Here is a 17388-nt window from a genome sequence, read left to right as displayed (position 1 = left end):
GTATTGACAAAGTGCATGCATTGTCTACATGTTACCGTGAAGAAACTATAATGACTCAAATCAAAATGTAAAGAAATACAGGTAATGTGTAATATGTAAAAACAGTGCAGTCTTTTTTCTAAAGTGAATAAACTAATTGCACTACCCGAAAATGCCACTATAATTTCACTGCTAAACATTGTTGTGACTTGGACTTATTCAATTCTAAGATTAGGGAGATTCACCAGCAACTTGCATCTCTTATCATTGCAGAAAATGACCTACTTTCCATTATTACCCATATTCCCTTTACATTACAAATCATCTTCTCCAGGCAGCAGACATGGGACTTTTAACAATTCTTGTACTTCTGGATCTCAGTTCTGCATTTAATACTATATCAAATCAGATATTCTTGGAATGTTTAGCTAGTTTTGGAGTATGCCATGTGTAACGGTGGTTTTCATCTTATCTTACTGATAGAAGACAGTTAGTTCAGGTGAAGGGCTTTAGGTTGGAGAGTACAGTGGTTACACAGGGAGTTCCACAGGGCTCATTGCTGGGGCCACTTCTTTTCCTTATTTACATTTTTTCTGTAGGTCATATATTTCGGCATCATGGTATTCAATTTCACTGCTATGCTGATGATATGCAGCTTTATTTATTCACTGAATCTACCTCTGTTCTTCCTCCTAATATCCTTACTGGTTGTCTCCAGGACTTATTAAAGTTATGAATGTCGCATAATTTTCTTCAGTTAAACAGTAATAAAATAGAAGTATTCCTTGTTGGTACTAAGTCTGTATTTGCTAAGGCTAACAATTGTCCACTTTTGATAAACAATATATTTACAAATATCTCCTCCTAGGTCAAGAGTCTGAGTGTTATTCTGGATAGTACCCTTTCTTTTTCATCTCATATAAATAATGTTAAGATAACTACTTTTCTTAAATCCACTGAACATATTACACCTGTTCTTTTCCAACTTCACTGGCTCCCTGTCTACTACCATATACAATATTACAATATAAAATACCGCTGTTAACATTTAAAGCTCTTCACAATTTTGCTCCTGCATATCTTAGTGATTTGGTACAGACTTATACCCCTTCACACACTCTCAGATCCTCATTTTCATCCTTTCTGTGCCGGACATTAAACTTTGTTCTATGGGAGCCAGAACTTTCTCTTACAGTGCTCTGCAACTCTGGAATTCTCTCCCTGTTTATATTCACCAACTAGACTCAATAACAACATTTAAAACTATTTTTAAAATACACTTCCTCAAATTGGCATATCAAATATGAGTTTATTGTTTGTCAATGAATTTGTTCTAAGTTCATTACTTCTGTCTTGCTGTTTTGTTGTTGATTTATTTTTATCTGTTCCTATTTATATATTGTTGTTTAATTCTTTGTAAGGTTACCTTGAGTGTTTAGAAAGGTGTTCAATAAATAAAATGTATTATTATTTTTGTTATTAGTGAACTATATATTCACTGGTCACTATTCACTGGTGTTTTTCATAGTTAAGGATTACTAAGACAATAAAATTAAAATGGAAACGTATGTAACATCTTTATACTAACTACATTCAAAAAGTTTTTTTTAAAGAAAAACGGCCACAGCTATAGCATGTTTTGTATATACATTACTAGGGGAGGATATAGGAGAGACAGAGACCTAGGCTTGAACCATTGTTCGGATCCAACCTAGGGTTTCTGTGGGAATCTCAGAAATCTAGTATGTAATGTCAAAACTTAGGAGTCATCTAAACTAAACAGTTCAAGAGTATGCAATAGGTGAATGGTTAGCAGCAAAAACCACAGAAACTGTGTCTATTGTAAGTGATAAAGAGAGAAAGCTTAGAATTATACTTGCTAGCTTTCAAAGCACAGTGAGGCATGTCAAATATTAAAAACAAGAAGAGTCTGATCCATTTTATCTCTTTTGAGAAAGAGAGAAAAAAGGAGGAAGGGAGGAGAAATGTTTTTAAACATTATTCTGGTTCTTGATTCATTTCATTATATTAATTACAGCTGTTGGAAAAAACTAAAAAAAAAACGAAAACAAAAATAAAAATAGACAATGTAAATAAAAAAATAAAATAAATGTCAGCAAGGTTTAAATCTCTCACTAACCTGTAAACTCTCTACACTTTTGTCCAGCTACCAATATACATTACCTGTTGTTCAACAGACGTGCTGTCAACTGAGTTACAGTCTGTGTTGCTTCATTGTCAAACAACCACCATGTGATTTATGAGTAATGTTCTGTTTGTGTATGTAAAGTGTCAAAAATGATTTTAGACATTCTCACTACTATTGAAAATGACAGGTTAAGTTGTTGTCAACAAAATACTAACACTTAAAAAATAAACTGAAGCATTTTTCCTTGCAATCCATATTCAGGATAATCCAGAGGCGACCTTAGGGGCCAGTTACATCAAACACTGTTACCGGTATGTGTGGACTTTATAAACTTGCGCACGAATTTAATAAAAATAATGTTAACACACACTAGATTTTCTCATTATAGTATTCAGCTAAATTTTTACAAGATAACACGCGAACTTTATCAAAATATAATGATATAATCTATTTAAAAAGTGCAATTCATAATTCAGGACAATCCCACGACAGTGTGAAATATGATGCAATGTCTTGCAGAAATTAGCAGGGTCTCTTCTAGAAACGTACCCAAATTGCAAGTATACTCTGAGTCTCAATATGCAGGATGTCATAGTAATAAGTCACATTGATGTCATGTCAGCCGGTTATCATTAGTGATACATGTTTATTTGCATTAATATTCAGACTATGGAATGTTTTCAAAGACATACATGTACGGAATTTGACCTTAAAGAGGGATTTTAAAAGGGTTCCTCTTAGAAGCATCTCAAATATATATATATATATATATATACTGGAGAATATAAATTTACAAATCCGCTCGGTCACCCCACTTGCCACTCCCAAACGCCGCTCTTGGGATGATCCATAAGGTGTTTTTAAAAAAGGTTGTTGATCAGTACATCTTAACATCAGGCTTTTGAATTATTATATATAATAAGTGCAAAGGAAGTAGTAGTTGTGTCAGTTGTGGTAGTATCTTACCACAACTGACATCAGACCTCATGAGCACCATGCAGTTTATTTTCAGTGTGCAGGGCAAAATGAGTTGGGCTCAGTAACTTCCCATCACTTAAGAACACACTGAAATTCTGTAAGAGATTTTCTGTATATGACAAATCTGCCTTACACCCTTGAGATCAATGAATGGTAGCTTTGAAAGTTGCCCAAAGCATTTGTTAAAATGCATGCTTTCATAAGTGGTGTTAAAATTTACTGTTTATGCAAAATCATTACTGTTGTATGCTTCACTATCACTAGAACTAGACACCATAATGATGTCACTGGTCGTTGTTGAAGAACTGTCACTATTATAATGTAACAAATCTTTTTTTTTTCACTTTCTTTATGGTCTGACGGCCTGTATTCATCTCTCCTACAGCAGTAAATGCTACCTAATCTCTGCCTTCCCTCATTACTGGAAGCTCAGTGGAGACATGTAGACTTATCTCAGGCATGCGCCATGGAAACTATCTACAATAGGAATGCCTGAAGGTGTGGGAGGGGGAATGCTTGTATAATGTGGAAGAGATTACAGCAGAATTTCATAGTAAAGGACATCACAAAGCAGTATATGCTAAAAATCTTGACTTTGCACTGGCATTGAAAATTAGTACTGCCTCATTATGCAAACGGATTGAATAAATGTATACCAACAAATAATAATAAAAGTTACTAATTACTTCTCACTCAAAAGCATCGTCCCCCATTGCTCTCTGCGACATTTTGAGGATCAGCATCTCCATCAGGTATGGAAAAAAAACATGGTTCATTCTGTTCCATTGTGGCTTAGCTCTGTTACTTAATTTGCATGGGCAAGAGTGCTTTCTTAAAAAACCGAGACTATGCATAGATTAAAAAAAATGTAGTGTAATCAGTTCATTTTGCTGTGGTGTTCACAGTAGAATGAAGAAGTTCACACTTGTGTATCATGTAGCTATTGTCCAGATGCCCAAATCCCACTTTATAGACTATGGGCAACATAACACCACAATAAGAAACAGAGCTGAGTTTCCTTTCAAATATATTATGGATCGCATGAAATTCTGCAATAGCAAACCTCAATAAAACCAGTTATTTAGAATTGTGAATGTTTACGGTGTTTTTTCTACGATGAGACTAAAAGACATACTGTAAGATAAAATCTGTAATCCAGTAAGATAATTAAATTGTTATCCTAAAGTGGTTGAGGTTAAAAAAAATGCTCTGATGACACTTTGGCCGATGCTCCTATTTAAACTTTGTGGGTGCCATTTGTGATAGATAAGGGGCGCTCTCGTTCCCTTGAACCCTCGGACAATACGTCAGACACCAGATAAAAGTCCAAAATGTTATTTATTATAATAATAAATGTGCACAAAGCACCTCCACCTCCACTATACTTCAATAAACAATCAATACTACAATAACAATCACAATAATCAATCCTCCACTCTCCCAGACACGTTACCACCCTTCCACTCAGCTCAGCTCAACGTTTGGGATCTCGCATCGTCCTTTTATAGTCCCTGACAAGGAAGTGTTTCCAATCCTTCAGTCCATGTGACTTTCTTTCACCTCCGGGTCAGATAAAAAGTTCTCTTCTTCATCCCGGAGGTACGTCATTTCCCTTGTTGCTTTGCCTACAATGTACTCCCGGGTTATAGGGCACATACGACTCTCTGGGCCTCCCTGCAGTGTCCTCTGTTGGCCCCTGTGGTATCCAGCAGGGCTTTAAAGGAAAACTCCATCGTCCAGGATTCTCTGCTGGTATTTGGGGCACCTCCATGCTGCAGGGAGAGCTCCACTTGGCGGCCTGGGGGTATTGGCCGGGATGACAAGCAGGCCCTAGACCACACATTACAATATCGTAGACTTTTTCCTTTCCAAGAATGTCATCCAAATGATTTAAAACCTAAAATGGATGAATAATAATCAGTCCTTCAATTTTATCTCTTAGTTTCCTTCAAAATATTGTATTAAACCAGGTAGTTCACAATGAATGTAAACAGGAGTAACTGGAAATCAGTTAGATTGAGACTGGTTCCTTTGCATTTTGCATCTTGTTGTTAATAAGGAGCAATTATGAATGCAGCTGTTTAAGACTAAAATAAGAGATTATGGGTTGGAAATCTTAACAATCGAGATAACTAAACTGAAGTATTAAATGTTATTTGAGCAATAAGTGCTTCAACAACAATAACAGCTCTCATTAAAATATTGTGTTGGAGCAAAAATGTGCAGCCACTGCTGCTCTCAAGGACCAGCATTGGTCACTTTTCAACTAAGTGATAGCGGCAAGTGGGTGAAACTGGACTGGATTGGAAAGTCTGTAATGGCAGGAATATTATTTGGAAAAAGAAAAAAAATATTATCACACCTCATGATTAATTTTGGGGCTTCTGTATACCTGGGTCATAAATCCAGATGTGTACAGTACTATACACATCCATTACAGTAAGAAAATTGCTCATAATATATTCTGGAAGGCTTTTTCTATTCTTGCACTTTTTTCTGCATCTACTTATTTTAACAGACACATGAAAAGGATGACAACCAATACTTTTCATTGTACTGTAAGACACATTAACAATAAATTTTAATTTAATTGTTTTTGCGTCTATTCTTAAGTATTCATACAGTTCTAATTGTTCCTAAACAAAGTTTGTGATCAATATTTTGAACAGTGCTAACAATTGTATTATTTTTTTAAAGAAGATTGATTGAAGATTGTCAAGATTGATTTTATTTTTATTTTAGTTTTATTGTGCAGATTTCCCTGTCTTTTCTGGTAGTAGTGGCACCATTGTTAAGAAACAGGGTTGAAGTTAATTCATTTTCTTTAATAAATGATGCATACTAAAATTTACTTGGATCAGCGGTGTTGTACCAACTGCAAATATAAAAAATGCAACACTGTAATATTCTAGTGAGAACAATTTAAACATTGTAAGAAGTAATTTATTACCTAATAATTAATAGTTATACCACTAGCCATTCTTCCTTTTTCTATGGGTGTTCTGCAATTAAATTAATTTCTGTAATATGGGAGACCTCAGGTTTAGTCCTGCAGGTTTTTACTATGGCCCAACTACTTCATTTAGAAGCTACTCATTACCAATAACAGAAACAGTTATTTCATTTTATGGCTTGCTTTCATTCTATCATGTCAGGTCATTCTTATATCGTAAATATTTCTTCCTGATTTGTGGCCTGGAGCAGTTTAGTGGTTCTTACTCCTTCAATTTTTCTGTTTCAATTTTTAAGAAGGGGTGTGTGATCACCCCTTTGGCAATGTGGGTAATTTAATTAATTTGAATTAATTTAAACAATTAATTTGAATTAATTTAACTATTAATTAATTTGAATTAGTTAAAAACAGTGAACAAGATGACCCAAGGGATGCTAAGTTAAATGTAAGCTGAGTGAGGCATCTCTGTTTCATTACCCAGCCAGAATGCCAAAAATATGAACAGATCTGTACAATTTATGAATGCGGTTCATAAATCATCTAAAGTCTACATTAATCAGTTGCACTTTCACTTCTTAGTAGAACTTTTCCTCTCCTATAGAAAAAGGCAAATAACTTATGAATTGTGATCTTTTGATTCATTTGGTTAAGATGTATAAGCTCTTTACCTGGTTATGAAGGTTTTGTTGCCTGCAATTGGCAATCACAGCTAGTCCCTGTGCTAGCTTTCCTTCCCCCACATAATTTGTCTGTGTGGATGTGGGTGAGAGTTGCTGATTTGCACTTTTGTACTGAATTCAGGAAGACTTATACTGTTACTCAGCTAGAACATATCCTTCACAAATATTATTACCTTTCAGTTATAGTTACACCAAAACTACAACACATTAGCTGACTTTGTCTTGACTGCTAAATTACAATTAATAATGTTTGAAATCAAAGTGTACTTATAGTTTTGGTGTATGTAATGCTTTGTTCCTTTTCTGGTTGGCTTTCTCTAGACATGTGGAAGGATCTTTAGCCTGTTTTCTTTCTTTTGTTTAGGAGCTTGAGCAATTAGGTAGAGCAATTTCTTTTTGAGGTTTAACATACCATGAAGGTAATCTTACTCCTCATAAAGTCTCATCTTCTGACCAACTGGTGATCAGTCAGTTACCATTTTCAGCAAAACAAATGCATGGTCTTTTGTATACAGTCTCCCTCAGCTTGTGGTATTCCTCACCACGGGTTAGACTAATGGCACCCCCATCCACCTACAATACAGAAGTCTTCTACCCTTCCAGTTTAGCATAGCACCCTTCAGGGTAAAGGGAATGCTTCAACCTCTGTTACAGTCACACCCTATAAGCTACGGGTTCAGGCTATAGACAGCCAAAGTTTAGGCCAGGTTCAGAGCTTTAAGTCTGTTGAGAAGTGAGAATTATGGTGTGTTTGAGGTTTTCAAAGAAAGGAATAGAGGTCCTGCCATTGATTTCTTGGGTGCATATAAGCCCATCCTCTTGGTTAACCACTGCTGCAAAGCTTTGTACATCAATATGTCTCATCCTTGATTTATGGTCCTTTGTTAGAACTCCATGTGATATCTCTGAATGTATATTGGTCTGGATTGGTCATATTATCAGATAAGGTTTGTAGGCTGCATTCCAAAGGAATCTACACTGAAAAGAAGGTGATTTTAATGGTGTCTGGTCTGTTAAGCTAGAGCTTGTGTTCCAGGCTGGCAAAATGGATAGTGCCAGTCTGTCCAAATAAACCTTTCCAAATATTTTATTCAAGCAGATGCTTCATGATTATAGACAGTTGTAAATGAGTTTAATGGTGAACTGCTGGTTATTTTGTTATTTGCATCTCTTTGCAAATTAGCAACTAGTTAAGAAAACAAGAAGCAATTAAAACTATAAATGAAGCTGTCTTAAACTAAAGGAAACGAGCAAGGGTTGGGAATCTTAACAAGTGAGTTAACTAACATGAAACAGAGCAGGGATGTATTTCAGCAGCAATAACTGGTTTCTTGTTAAGTAACAAAAACTTGCAGCAATCAAACAAATATTATACAAATATTGTACTTGTATAGTAGCTCTGAACACATTTGTCAGATAAGACTATTAAACAGCTTAGAATTATAGTATGATAGAAAAAGTAATGTAAATTATTAAATTGAAAAACTTTAGTATTGTAACAGTACAGTACATTTCAGCTAAAGTGAGCTTTAAAAGACACATGCATTACTGTATAACCATTTTCTAGTTAATCACTGTTCTCTTGTACATAGTTGGAATATAGAATATCTGCAAAAAACAACCAGTGGAGTCTTATTGAACTTGTTATCTTTTAGGATAAATAATACTTTTTTAATTAAATGCCTAAGTCAGTTTGCAAAAACAGGAACAATTACACAAAACTTGCAACTCAATATTAATAAAGGAAATATTGTGTATTATTGAGAACTACATTTTTTCTATGCAAACTGTTTAATATATGATCTCTATATTTCAAGTTGATAATAAACATAGGATATTTGAATTTTGAATTTCAAGGTGATCGGGTTTCTGAAGAAAATACATAAAAAGTCCTCACTGTAGACACATCTGATATACTGAAGGAGAAATCCCCCTAAAATACACAACCTTCTAACAGTTGCAGGATCTTTTGTCACAGTCTATCATTTAACTTAATGTAACTCTTCTTAATTGGTTTTAGCATCATTAATTTAACAGTGGTGATCAAATGACTTAAACTTACACCATTATAACATACTCAATGAGCATAACTCTATTCTCCTATTTAAAATTTGTGCATGACATTTTTAAAGTGTAGTTTTGTAACACAAAATTCAAGAGAGATTGTGGGTATTTTTGGTGGAGTGTGCAGATTACAGATACTGTACAGTACCTTCACTCTATAATTAAGCACAAGCACTGGTAATGTAGACATTATGAGAACAAACTAAAAGTCATGCTTCTCTAAACAAGCAAAATTACTTAGCTTTAATGCTACAGTAAAAACTCAAATTTGACTTTAATCTATTAAGTTACGGGCTTTGCTGATAGAAGCACACAAATCAAAAGGAGGTCATTTATAATCTCTTCTCATTTGGCTTTTAATAAAAAGAAATTAAAAAAGAACTCTGTAATATTCATTTTTAAATCTCACTAACTAGGAGACTAACAAGAAAAATGTGGAAAAGAGATATGGACAGTAAAATGATTATTTTTAACTTTAATAAAGAACATAAACTCAGCAGAAAAATGTAGCCTAGGCTTACAGACTTTTTATTTTACTTGCTGTTTAATTTTTAATACCACTAGGTTAGTTCTTTACAGAATACTCACACATTGAATTGTTTTCTATAGGCTATTGAGAAGGAAAAACCAGAGAAGCTCAGAAAACTCCAAGATGCCAGCAGATCGGCTCAGGCTTTGGTGGAACAGATGGTGAATGGTAATTACATACAAGTTGATTGGATAATTTTCTTAGAGAGATGTTCAACACAAAGACAAACATTATTGAACTGGTGATTTTATTATATTGGTACATATATCAAAATTAAAGCATAAAATAGCCTTTCTGCAAGTAACAGTGCTGTCACGCAAATTTCATTTAATGCAACAACACCTGTTGTTTAACTTATTTATTTTTGTGAATTGTTCCTAAATAACAATAAAGTGATTTTTCATATCATGTCAAATTGTTTTCTGTTAATGCTGAAACAATTTCTTTCGATTCTGCAGCTGAGCAAACCATTCAAGTAAAATGAATGAGATTTTCAATGAAAACAAAATAGCCTCTTGATAGTGTTGACTTTTTTCTATCTATCTATCTATCTATCTATCTATCTATCTATCTATCTATCTATCTATCTATCTATCTATCTATCTATCTATCTATCTATCTATCTATCTATCTATCTATCTAATGTTTAATTTTAATTTTTTTTCTATCACTGAGCTTCTTTGAAAACCTATGTGACCCCTGCCTAGTTATGTACAAATGTGTTATAATAATGTCAATTCTAGTTAAAGTAAATTAATATTTAATCAATTTTAAAGCTTATTTATGTTTTTTTTGTAAGTATACATTTTGGCCATGGGCAGATGCAATTTTCATTTTCAAAAATTAAGTCTGAAGAGGGTGTCAGTCCAACGCATGATCACTATTAGACTTGTAAATGAATCCAATCTTTATCTTAATTTTTATTGTTCTCTTATTTTGTAGAAGAAATGGGGAGAAGAGAGCAAATAACCCTACCAAAACTTTTTTCTTGTAACAATTAACCTCCTAAATGCTTTTCAAATTCAAATTCATGTTGTCACAACAAGGAAGTAAAGAAATAAGCCTTTGCTTTCTGTTTTTTTATTGCAGTGCTTTGACTAATTGTCTGCCAAGGCAGCTCATTTTTACCTTTGACTCTAACTAGACGGCTTAAGCAATCAATAAAATCATTTTAGTTTACAAATATTTTGTTTTTACAATGAACACTTAAAAAACAAACATAATCTTTGAAAAATAACATAGAGTATTTCCTTGCCTTGCAGTGAGTACAATTTTGTAAATTCTAGGATATATCATTTTAGATGAGGTGGCAAAAGCCATTAAACATATTCTACAACTAATATTAATAAGGTTGTGCTATATTCTTTTCAAATAATCAGACTTGTGTTTCTGAATTTGCAAACATATTAATTAGCAAGATATACTGTATAAAATGGCATACTTCATATAATGTGAGAACTTTTGATTTTCTCATCTCATAACAAATTTTGTTATTTTTATTCAGTTCAGTTAGTTTTTCACAGTGCTGTGCACTGAGTATTGCCTCACATATTTTGAAATATAATGCACTAACAGTAAATTATTAAACTGTACAATAATATATACATTAAAATACAAATTACTGCGGTGGGTTGGCACCCTGCCCGGGATTGGTTCCTGCCTTGTGCCCTGTGTTGGCTGGGATTGGCTCCAGCAGACCCCCGTGACCCTGTGTTCGGATTCAGCGGGTTGGAAAATGGATGGATGGAAAATACAAATTACATTAAATGCATATGAATAGCACACATATCAGAGCAATATAAATTACATTATACATTAAAATTTATATGTATATAATATTAGCATTTTTACACATTTTAGTTGTTCTTTTTACAAGACTCAATTGTCCTGAAAGACTTAATCACTTTGATATACTTGCTTAAATATGTTATCATTTATTCACAGAATCAACAGCACAATGTGTTCATGTGACAAATGGGGCTTTACTGAAATTAAATTTTGTCAGATTAAAGGAGAGTGCAGGGAATTCTCCATAAACTGTTGAACATGATTGAACATTTTTGGTATTCTCACAAAGATAGACAGTATTTGAAAATTGGCACTCATTACCTGCTTTTTGTAGCGCACCCAGTTCTTTATGGTATGTCTTCACTAAAACAGAATATTGTTTCCAGTAAAAACAGATGAATATTGTAGATAAGAGCATGTAATTTGATGTTATTTGGTCAGCTTTTTCAGAAATTACAGTATTTAACTTTCTGGTTTCACAAGCAGCGAATGTACATGTATTGTTCATGCACATTGTTTCCTTAATCCATAGCCATTATACAGAAAAATAAATACATCCATTTTCAGCATCATCTGTCCTATTGGTGGTTGCAATTTCACCAATTTCAGTAGTTTATGTCTGATGTCTGTCTAGCACAAAAAATAGGACTTTCAGATGTTATCAGACCAGCTTTGAGATAATTTCATCATTGTGTCCTGAGTATTCTGCTTTGTGGGTTGGGTTGTGATTGGTATGGGAGGGAGAGGGTCCCCAGTGTCATCTTTACTAAGTGAGTGCACAGGTCACATCAAAAAACTTGTCTCCACCTGATGTCCATTTCTCTTTCTCTATAAATGAGCCTTTTGTGCCCCTTTTTTTAGTTTTAATCCTCATTTTTCACACTTTGAAATATATCTGCAACTTTTACAATAATATGGACTATACGCATAAAGAGTGCCAAATTAAATATCTGGAGTTAAATATCTTAACAGTTGTGATAGTAATGTGAATTGATTCTACTTGTAATTAAATAAAAACTATTAAGACTTTTTATTTATTTATTTAATTTTTTTTAGAAAAGATTAACTGGAAAATGAAGACTAAGTGTGTTTGTTCAGACACCAGAAAGGCTAAAGAACCAATTTCCTAAACGATAGCTAATCAAAACCTCATAGTCACAAAACTAAATTCCTAGTGTACAGAATGCCTTGTCTAAATTATGTTTATAAAAACTCAGGGAGAATTAAGTAGTTGAATCCAAAGCATCTTAAATAGTGATTACACAATAGTGTTGCATGCAGTAATGCTGACGGTTACATGCTGACCTCATTTCCAACAACCATTTGGCTGCAGGCATGAAACAACAATGCAAATTGATGATGTCCGCTTGAAAAGCTACACTCAAAATAATTTTCCACTGATGTCAATAAACTAATTATACAAATTAGTAACATAAAAAATGCAATAAAATTGCACAAACCCATGGGAGAGACATGTACACACCAAAATATTAGAATTACAATATCTACAATAAGGACTATCTAAAAATAAAACACTGTTGTTATGCTCAAAGACTTCTACAGACATGAATATGGATTTGTGATTAGTAAAGAATAAAACTAACTTGCTAAATAATTTTCTGTCTGGACATTAAAGCCATACAAAGTTCATCAACCTGATTCATCTAATTCCTCCAAAGCAAAATCAAGTTGAGTTTTGAATGTTCCCAAACCCTTATTCCATGTGTCTCTACTGTACTGTAGCTCTGTGTGAACAAACAATCCCTAAAATTTGTATGAATTTTACCCTTAAATTTTCAAATATGCCACTGAGTTCTTCTTGAACTTATTTTATAGTAGCCACCTCAATCCTTGGTATTCATTTTTTCCATAATTGTAAACACATTAATCATGTCACCTCTTTATTTCTGGTTACTTAAACTGAAAAGATTCACTCCCTTTAATCTTTCCTCATAACTCATTCCCATACTCAGGACTTATATTTATAGTGCTGCCATTTGTTTTTTACAGTCAGGAGACCAAAACTGCACATGAGTACTCTCATGTGTGACCTTATCAAATGGTTTCTGAATATCAGGATAAATAATATCATATGCACCACTGTGACTGTATCCTTTTGTTGATTCCTTATAGAATTCCAGCATATTAGTATAACATGATCATCCCCTGACTGAACCCATGCTGACAGCTCTCTAAATCATCTGTTCTTACCATGCGCTTTTGAATCTTCTCCTTAACAATTCCTTCCATTAATTTATCTGTGATGCCCGTTAAGCTTGCTGGCCTATTGTTACTTGGATCTGTTTGATCACCCTTTTTATACTGATGTTAATATGATTGTGATTTCTCCATTCCTTAGGAATTTCCCCAGCATGCTAAGACTTTCAAAAAATATGTGTCAAGGGTTTATATATGTAATCACTAATTCCTTAAGCACTCAAGAATATCAGGTTCTGGTGATTTGTTAGATTCCAGCCTATTTAATCTAAACAGTCCTTATCCCTCTTCAATTTCCAACGTACTCATTACCACCTTAGTAGTTCATGTTACTGCTGGTTATCCACTTCCTCACATGTAAAAAGCTAAGAAAAATTCAAGTTTAAGGCATTGTATGTTTTAATTATCCTGTTGTATGCCTGATACACTTCATTTTCTCTTTGAATGTTCTTTAACTAGTAATACTGGGCTCTTGTACCGTGTTAGTAATTATGGATGTAAAGTGACATCAAGCAGAAATTGCACCTTTTATTGGCTAAGTAAAAATATTACAACATGCAAGCTTTCAAGGCAACTCAGGCCCCTTCTCCAGCGTAGAAAGCTTGCATATTGTAACCTTTTTAGTTAGCTAATAAAATGTGTAATTTTGATTGACTTCTCATTACTTTAACTACTATCAAATTGAAAGAATTTATTTGGGTCATTTTTGACTTATCTATAATATTCCTCTCTAACTGCCTTTGAGCTTCTCTAAGATCTTTCTTGATGGTTGCTCTCATGCTCGCACATGCCCTACAGTTAACACTGGAGTCAGTGTTGCACACATGATATAGTTGTTCTTCCTTTGCAGCTTCTTTTTCATCTCCTTATTTACCCACTGCAGAGTTTTTCGTTTGTTTTTTCAGTTTCTTAATCATTTCTTATTTTTGCATTATACATAAAATGTTTTTAAATCTGTTCTACTACTGTTTGGCTGTTTATACACTTAAAAGTATATCCCAGTTTATCCCTGTTAGACTTTGCTGCATCTGTTCAAAAATTTCTCTACCAAAGTTTAAATTTAACAGCTTTAAGATTTCCATCTGCACTCTCCAATTTGTTTGCAAATGGTAAGGTATAAGATCATAGCTTCTTTGACAATAAAACACACTTTTGACACTCTGTTTGGCAAATACTAAACATCGAATATAACATAAGAAAGTAATAAAATGTAACTTAGGTATGGAAGCCAAAGCTTTTTTTTAGTTTTTAATGTGTGTGCATTAAGCAATTTTCTGTTAAATTTCAATGACCTGTTTTTCTTTGAAATTTTCCTAAAGTTTGGAATGAATTTATTTGGTCTGTGAAATTTCTTTTGCTCTACTCAATGCTTGAACCTTTGCCATTTCAGCAGCTGTACAATTTTGGAAAAATTGAAGATAAGCAGCTGCAAGTATTTATACATTTTTTCAAACAGAAAATTTTCAAAAATGCACCATGACGGTTTTAGGTCCTTTTAATCATTTTTTTGAGATCAGTATAATACTATGACACATGAAATAGAAATCCTGTTACATAGCTACCTATTGGTAAACATTAGTGTTGATCGGCTAAATTTGTTTTTCTCATCAAATATGCTGCATTCACCAGTGACCTTCTTTGCTGAATATTTTCCTGGACATTCACCCTGCTGTTGGATTAGGCAAACATTTTTTCCCCAGCACCCTATGATGCTTTGTGTGACCATCCTAACATCACAGAGCTGTAGCAACCATGTGCATTACTTTCATTCAGTTGTGGAATTGCTTCAAATATGCATGAAGTCACCATGTGATCAGTACTCCAGACTTCCAATCTGCATTCAGTATGTTTAAATAATAATAAAAAAAAAAGTGTAGTATTATAATTTGCCCATTATGTAAATATTTTATACTTTAACAAGAATATTATAAGTACTGTCTCTAGACATATACAGTAACAATGTGCACACTGCATGGCTAATTTGCATATATAATTAGCCATGCGTCCAGCTACAATCTCAAAAGAAGAGAAAGAAAACACATGCAATCCTGTGTTATAATAATACTGATAATAATAAATTTGAAAGATTTATTATTGTTTACTAGTTTATTAAACATTAATTTATACTAACTTAGTAAATAATTTGTTAAACGGTATTACTGTTTACTTTTAATCTTCTTCATTGAAGAAAAAAGCACAAAGCACCTGCACAAAGATCAGAAATATAAAAGACGTACAGCTTCTTCATGCCACTGCTAATGTGTGCCCCAAGATTGGAACTCTGTGAGCAAAATAACACTTATACTTATTGCTAGTTTATGAGCATTACTTGTACTTAATTTGTGGTTATTGCTCATTTATGTCTTTTGTTGTTTGAGGCACAGGGACACAGTGGTAGGCATAGCTCATATCACATTTTTGGCCACAATAATCAGTCCAATATAGTTGGCAGATGCTTCCTTAGCCCTTAGGAATAATTAAAGCACCATTATAAGCCAGTCAGAACAAGTTCAGCCCCTCCTTCCCATTTGACTTCAGTGTATTTTGTGAAGCTTGGCGAACTTCGCAAGCATTTCATTTATTGTGCTAAACACACAGTGAAGCAAACTTCACAGGGTTCGCTCATCACTAGTAAACATGTTACTGTGATCTAGGTACTTTATACTAAGGATCTTAGTTACATATTAAGATCGATTACATTTTAATACATCAAACAGCTAATGATTTGTGTCCCCATTCTTTTGTTATTTCATAATCCTTGTAGTAAAGCTGTAAATATTCTGAAGAGAAAAAATTGGATTGTATAGGGACTAGTATCACTTCCTCACTGTTTATAGTCCCCTTAATTTGATTCTTTAGTGAATTGTTTTCTGCGTGGAAGCTCCATTTTGCCTTAGTTTCTCTAGTTTTCTTCAGGGATTCTAGTTTCTTACAAAAAAACAAAAACAAAATGTGTCGCTGTAATATGAATATGATGAGTCCTGATGACCTGAAGTAACTTAGCATGCCAAGAAATCCAACGATTGGATAAACCACATAATCATGGATAAGTTTTCAATTTAATTCTATTCCAGAGTTCTATTGATTATTTTTATTTCCAAATGTTAATGGAGCTGTGAGCATTTTCAAACCTTTACTGTTCCACTGTTGAACATTTCCCATGAATACATAATGAACACAGTCAAGGAACGGTTTATCAAGTAAGCATATGAGTGCTAAAGTAATGAAGTGACCAGGTAATTCTGAAAATATAGTATGCAGTCTATTTCTTGTCTACATACTGTAATTTAACATATATTCTAATCTAATTATTCTTGATTCCTCACTGAAAATCTTTCTTTTTTTTTTTTAATTTGGTGGAACAAAACAACTAAAATTCTAATAAATTGTACTGTATTTTTAAAACTCATGTTGCAGTATACCTGTGAATGATGTTGAGGCAGCAATCATAATAAAATGATTTAGACCCTACAAGAACATTTTATAAAATGTTTATGGTTTTGTGATTGTAATACACATATTGTAAGTGCAGAAAGATAAATTATTATGCAACTTAAATCTGATATTTTAATATAATATTTCAAGATTCTCTGGTAACAAGTTTATTTTATTGTGACCTACACTAGATTTTGACTTATGTCCTGTAATGGTGGTTCATAATAAAATACTACATGTATTTTTTCCTATTTACCAGCATCAAAATGAACATATCTGTTCCCCTCATTATGTTAAGGTATTTGCTTTAATGCAAAATGCTTGAACCAGCTTTGACCTCACTGGAAATAAGACAAATGTTAATTTATATGTTAAATCTCTGCCAAGGTTGGCCTACCAGCCTCAAGTACTATAGTTCACTTCTGTATTCAGTTTAAAAATTAAAGTGTCAATCGACATGGTAAATGCTAATGCCTTAGGTCTTTCTTTGCAGCCAACCATTTATACAAAGGTAAAACTCTTCAGTGCCCTATGGCTTTGTGTCATTCATCCTGCAGAGATACTGTTCTTGTGTCACTTTGTTTGTAAAGAGAGATTATAGTTGTTTTCCTTTTTG

At 33.4% G+C, this 17388-nt stretch overlaps 1 protein-coding gene across 12 annotated transcripts in view; it reads left to right on the top strand.

The window, feature by feature from the left end:
- The window catches only part of dmd (dystrophin), a 2688357-nt gene that overhangs the window by 987880 nt on the left and 1683089 nt on the right, over positions 1-17388 (top strand). For all 12 annotated transcript variants that reach the window (XM_051926236.1, XM_051926244.1, XM_051926242.1 and 9 more), the window contains one exon: positions 9413-9500. In XM_051926236.1, coding sequence (XP_051782196.1) covers positions 9413-9500 — 88 coding nt within the window. The remainder of the gene's footprint in view (positions 1-9412; positions 9501-17388) is intronic.

Source organism: Erpetoichthys calabaricus, chromosome 4 (genome assembly GCF_900747795.2).
Source record: "Erpetoichthys calabaricus chromosome 4, fErpCal1.3, whole genome shotgun sequence".
NCBI lineage: Eukaryota > Metazoa > Chordata > Cladistia > Polypteriformes > Polypteridae > Erpetoichthys > Erpetoichthys calabaricus.
The sequence above is the reverse complement of the archived record's forward strand: the minus strand, read 5'-3'. Positions and strand labels throughout refer to the sequence as shown.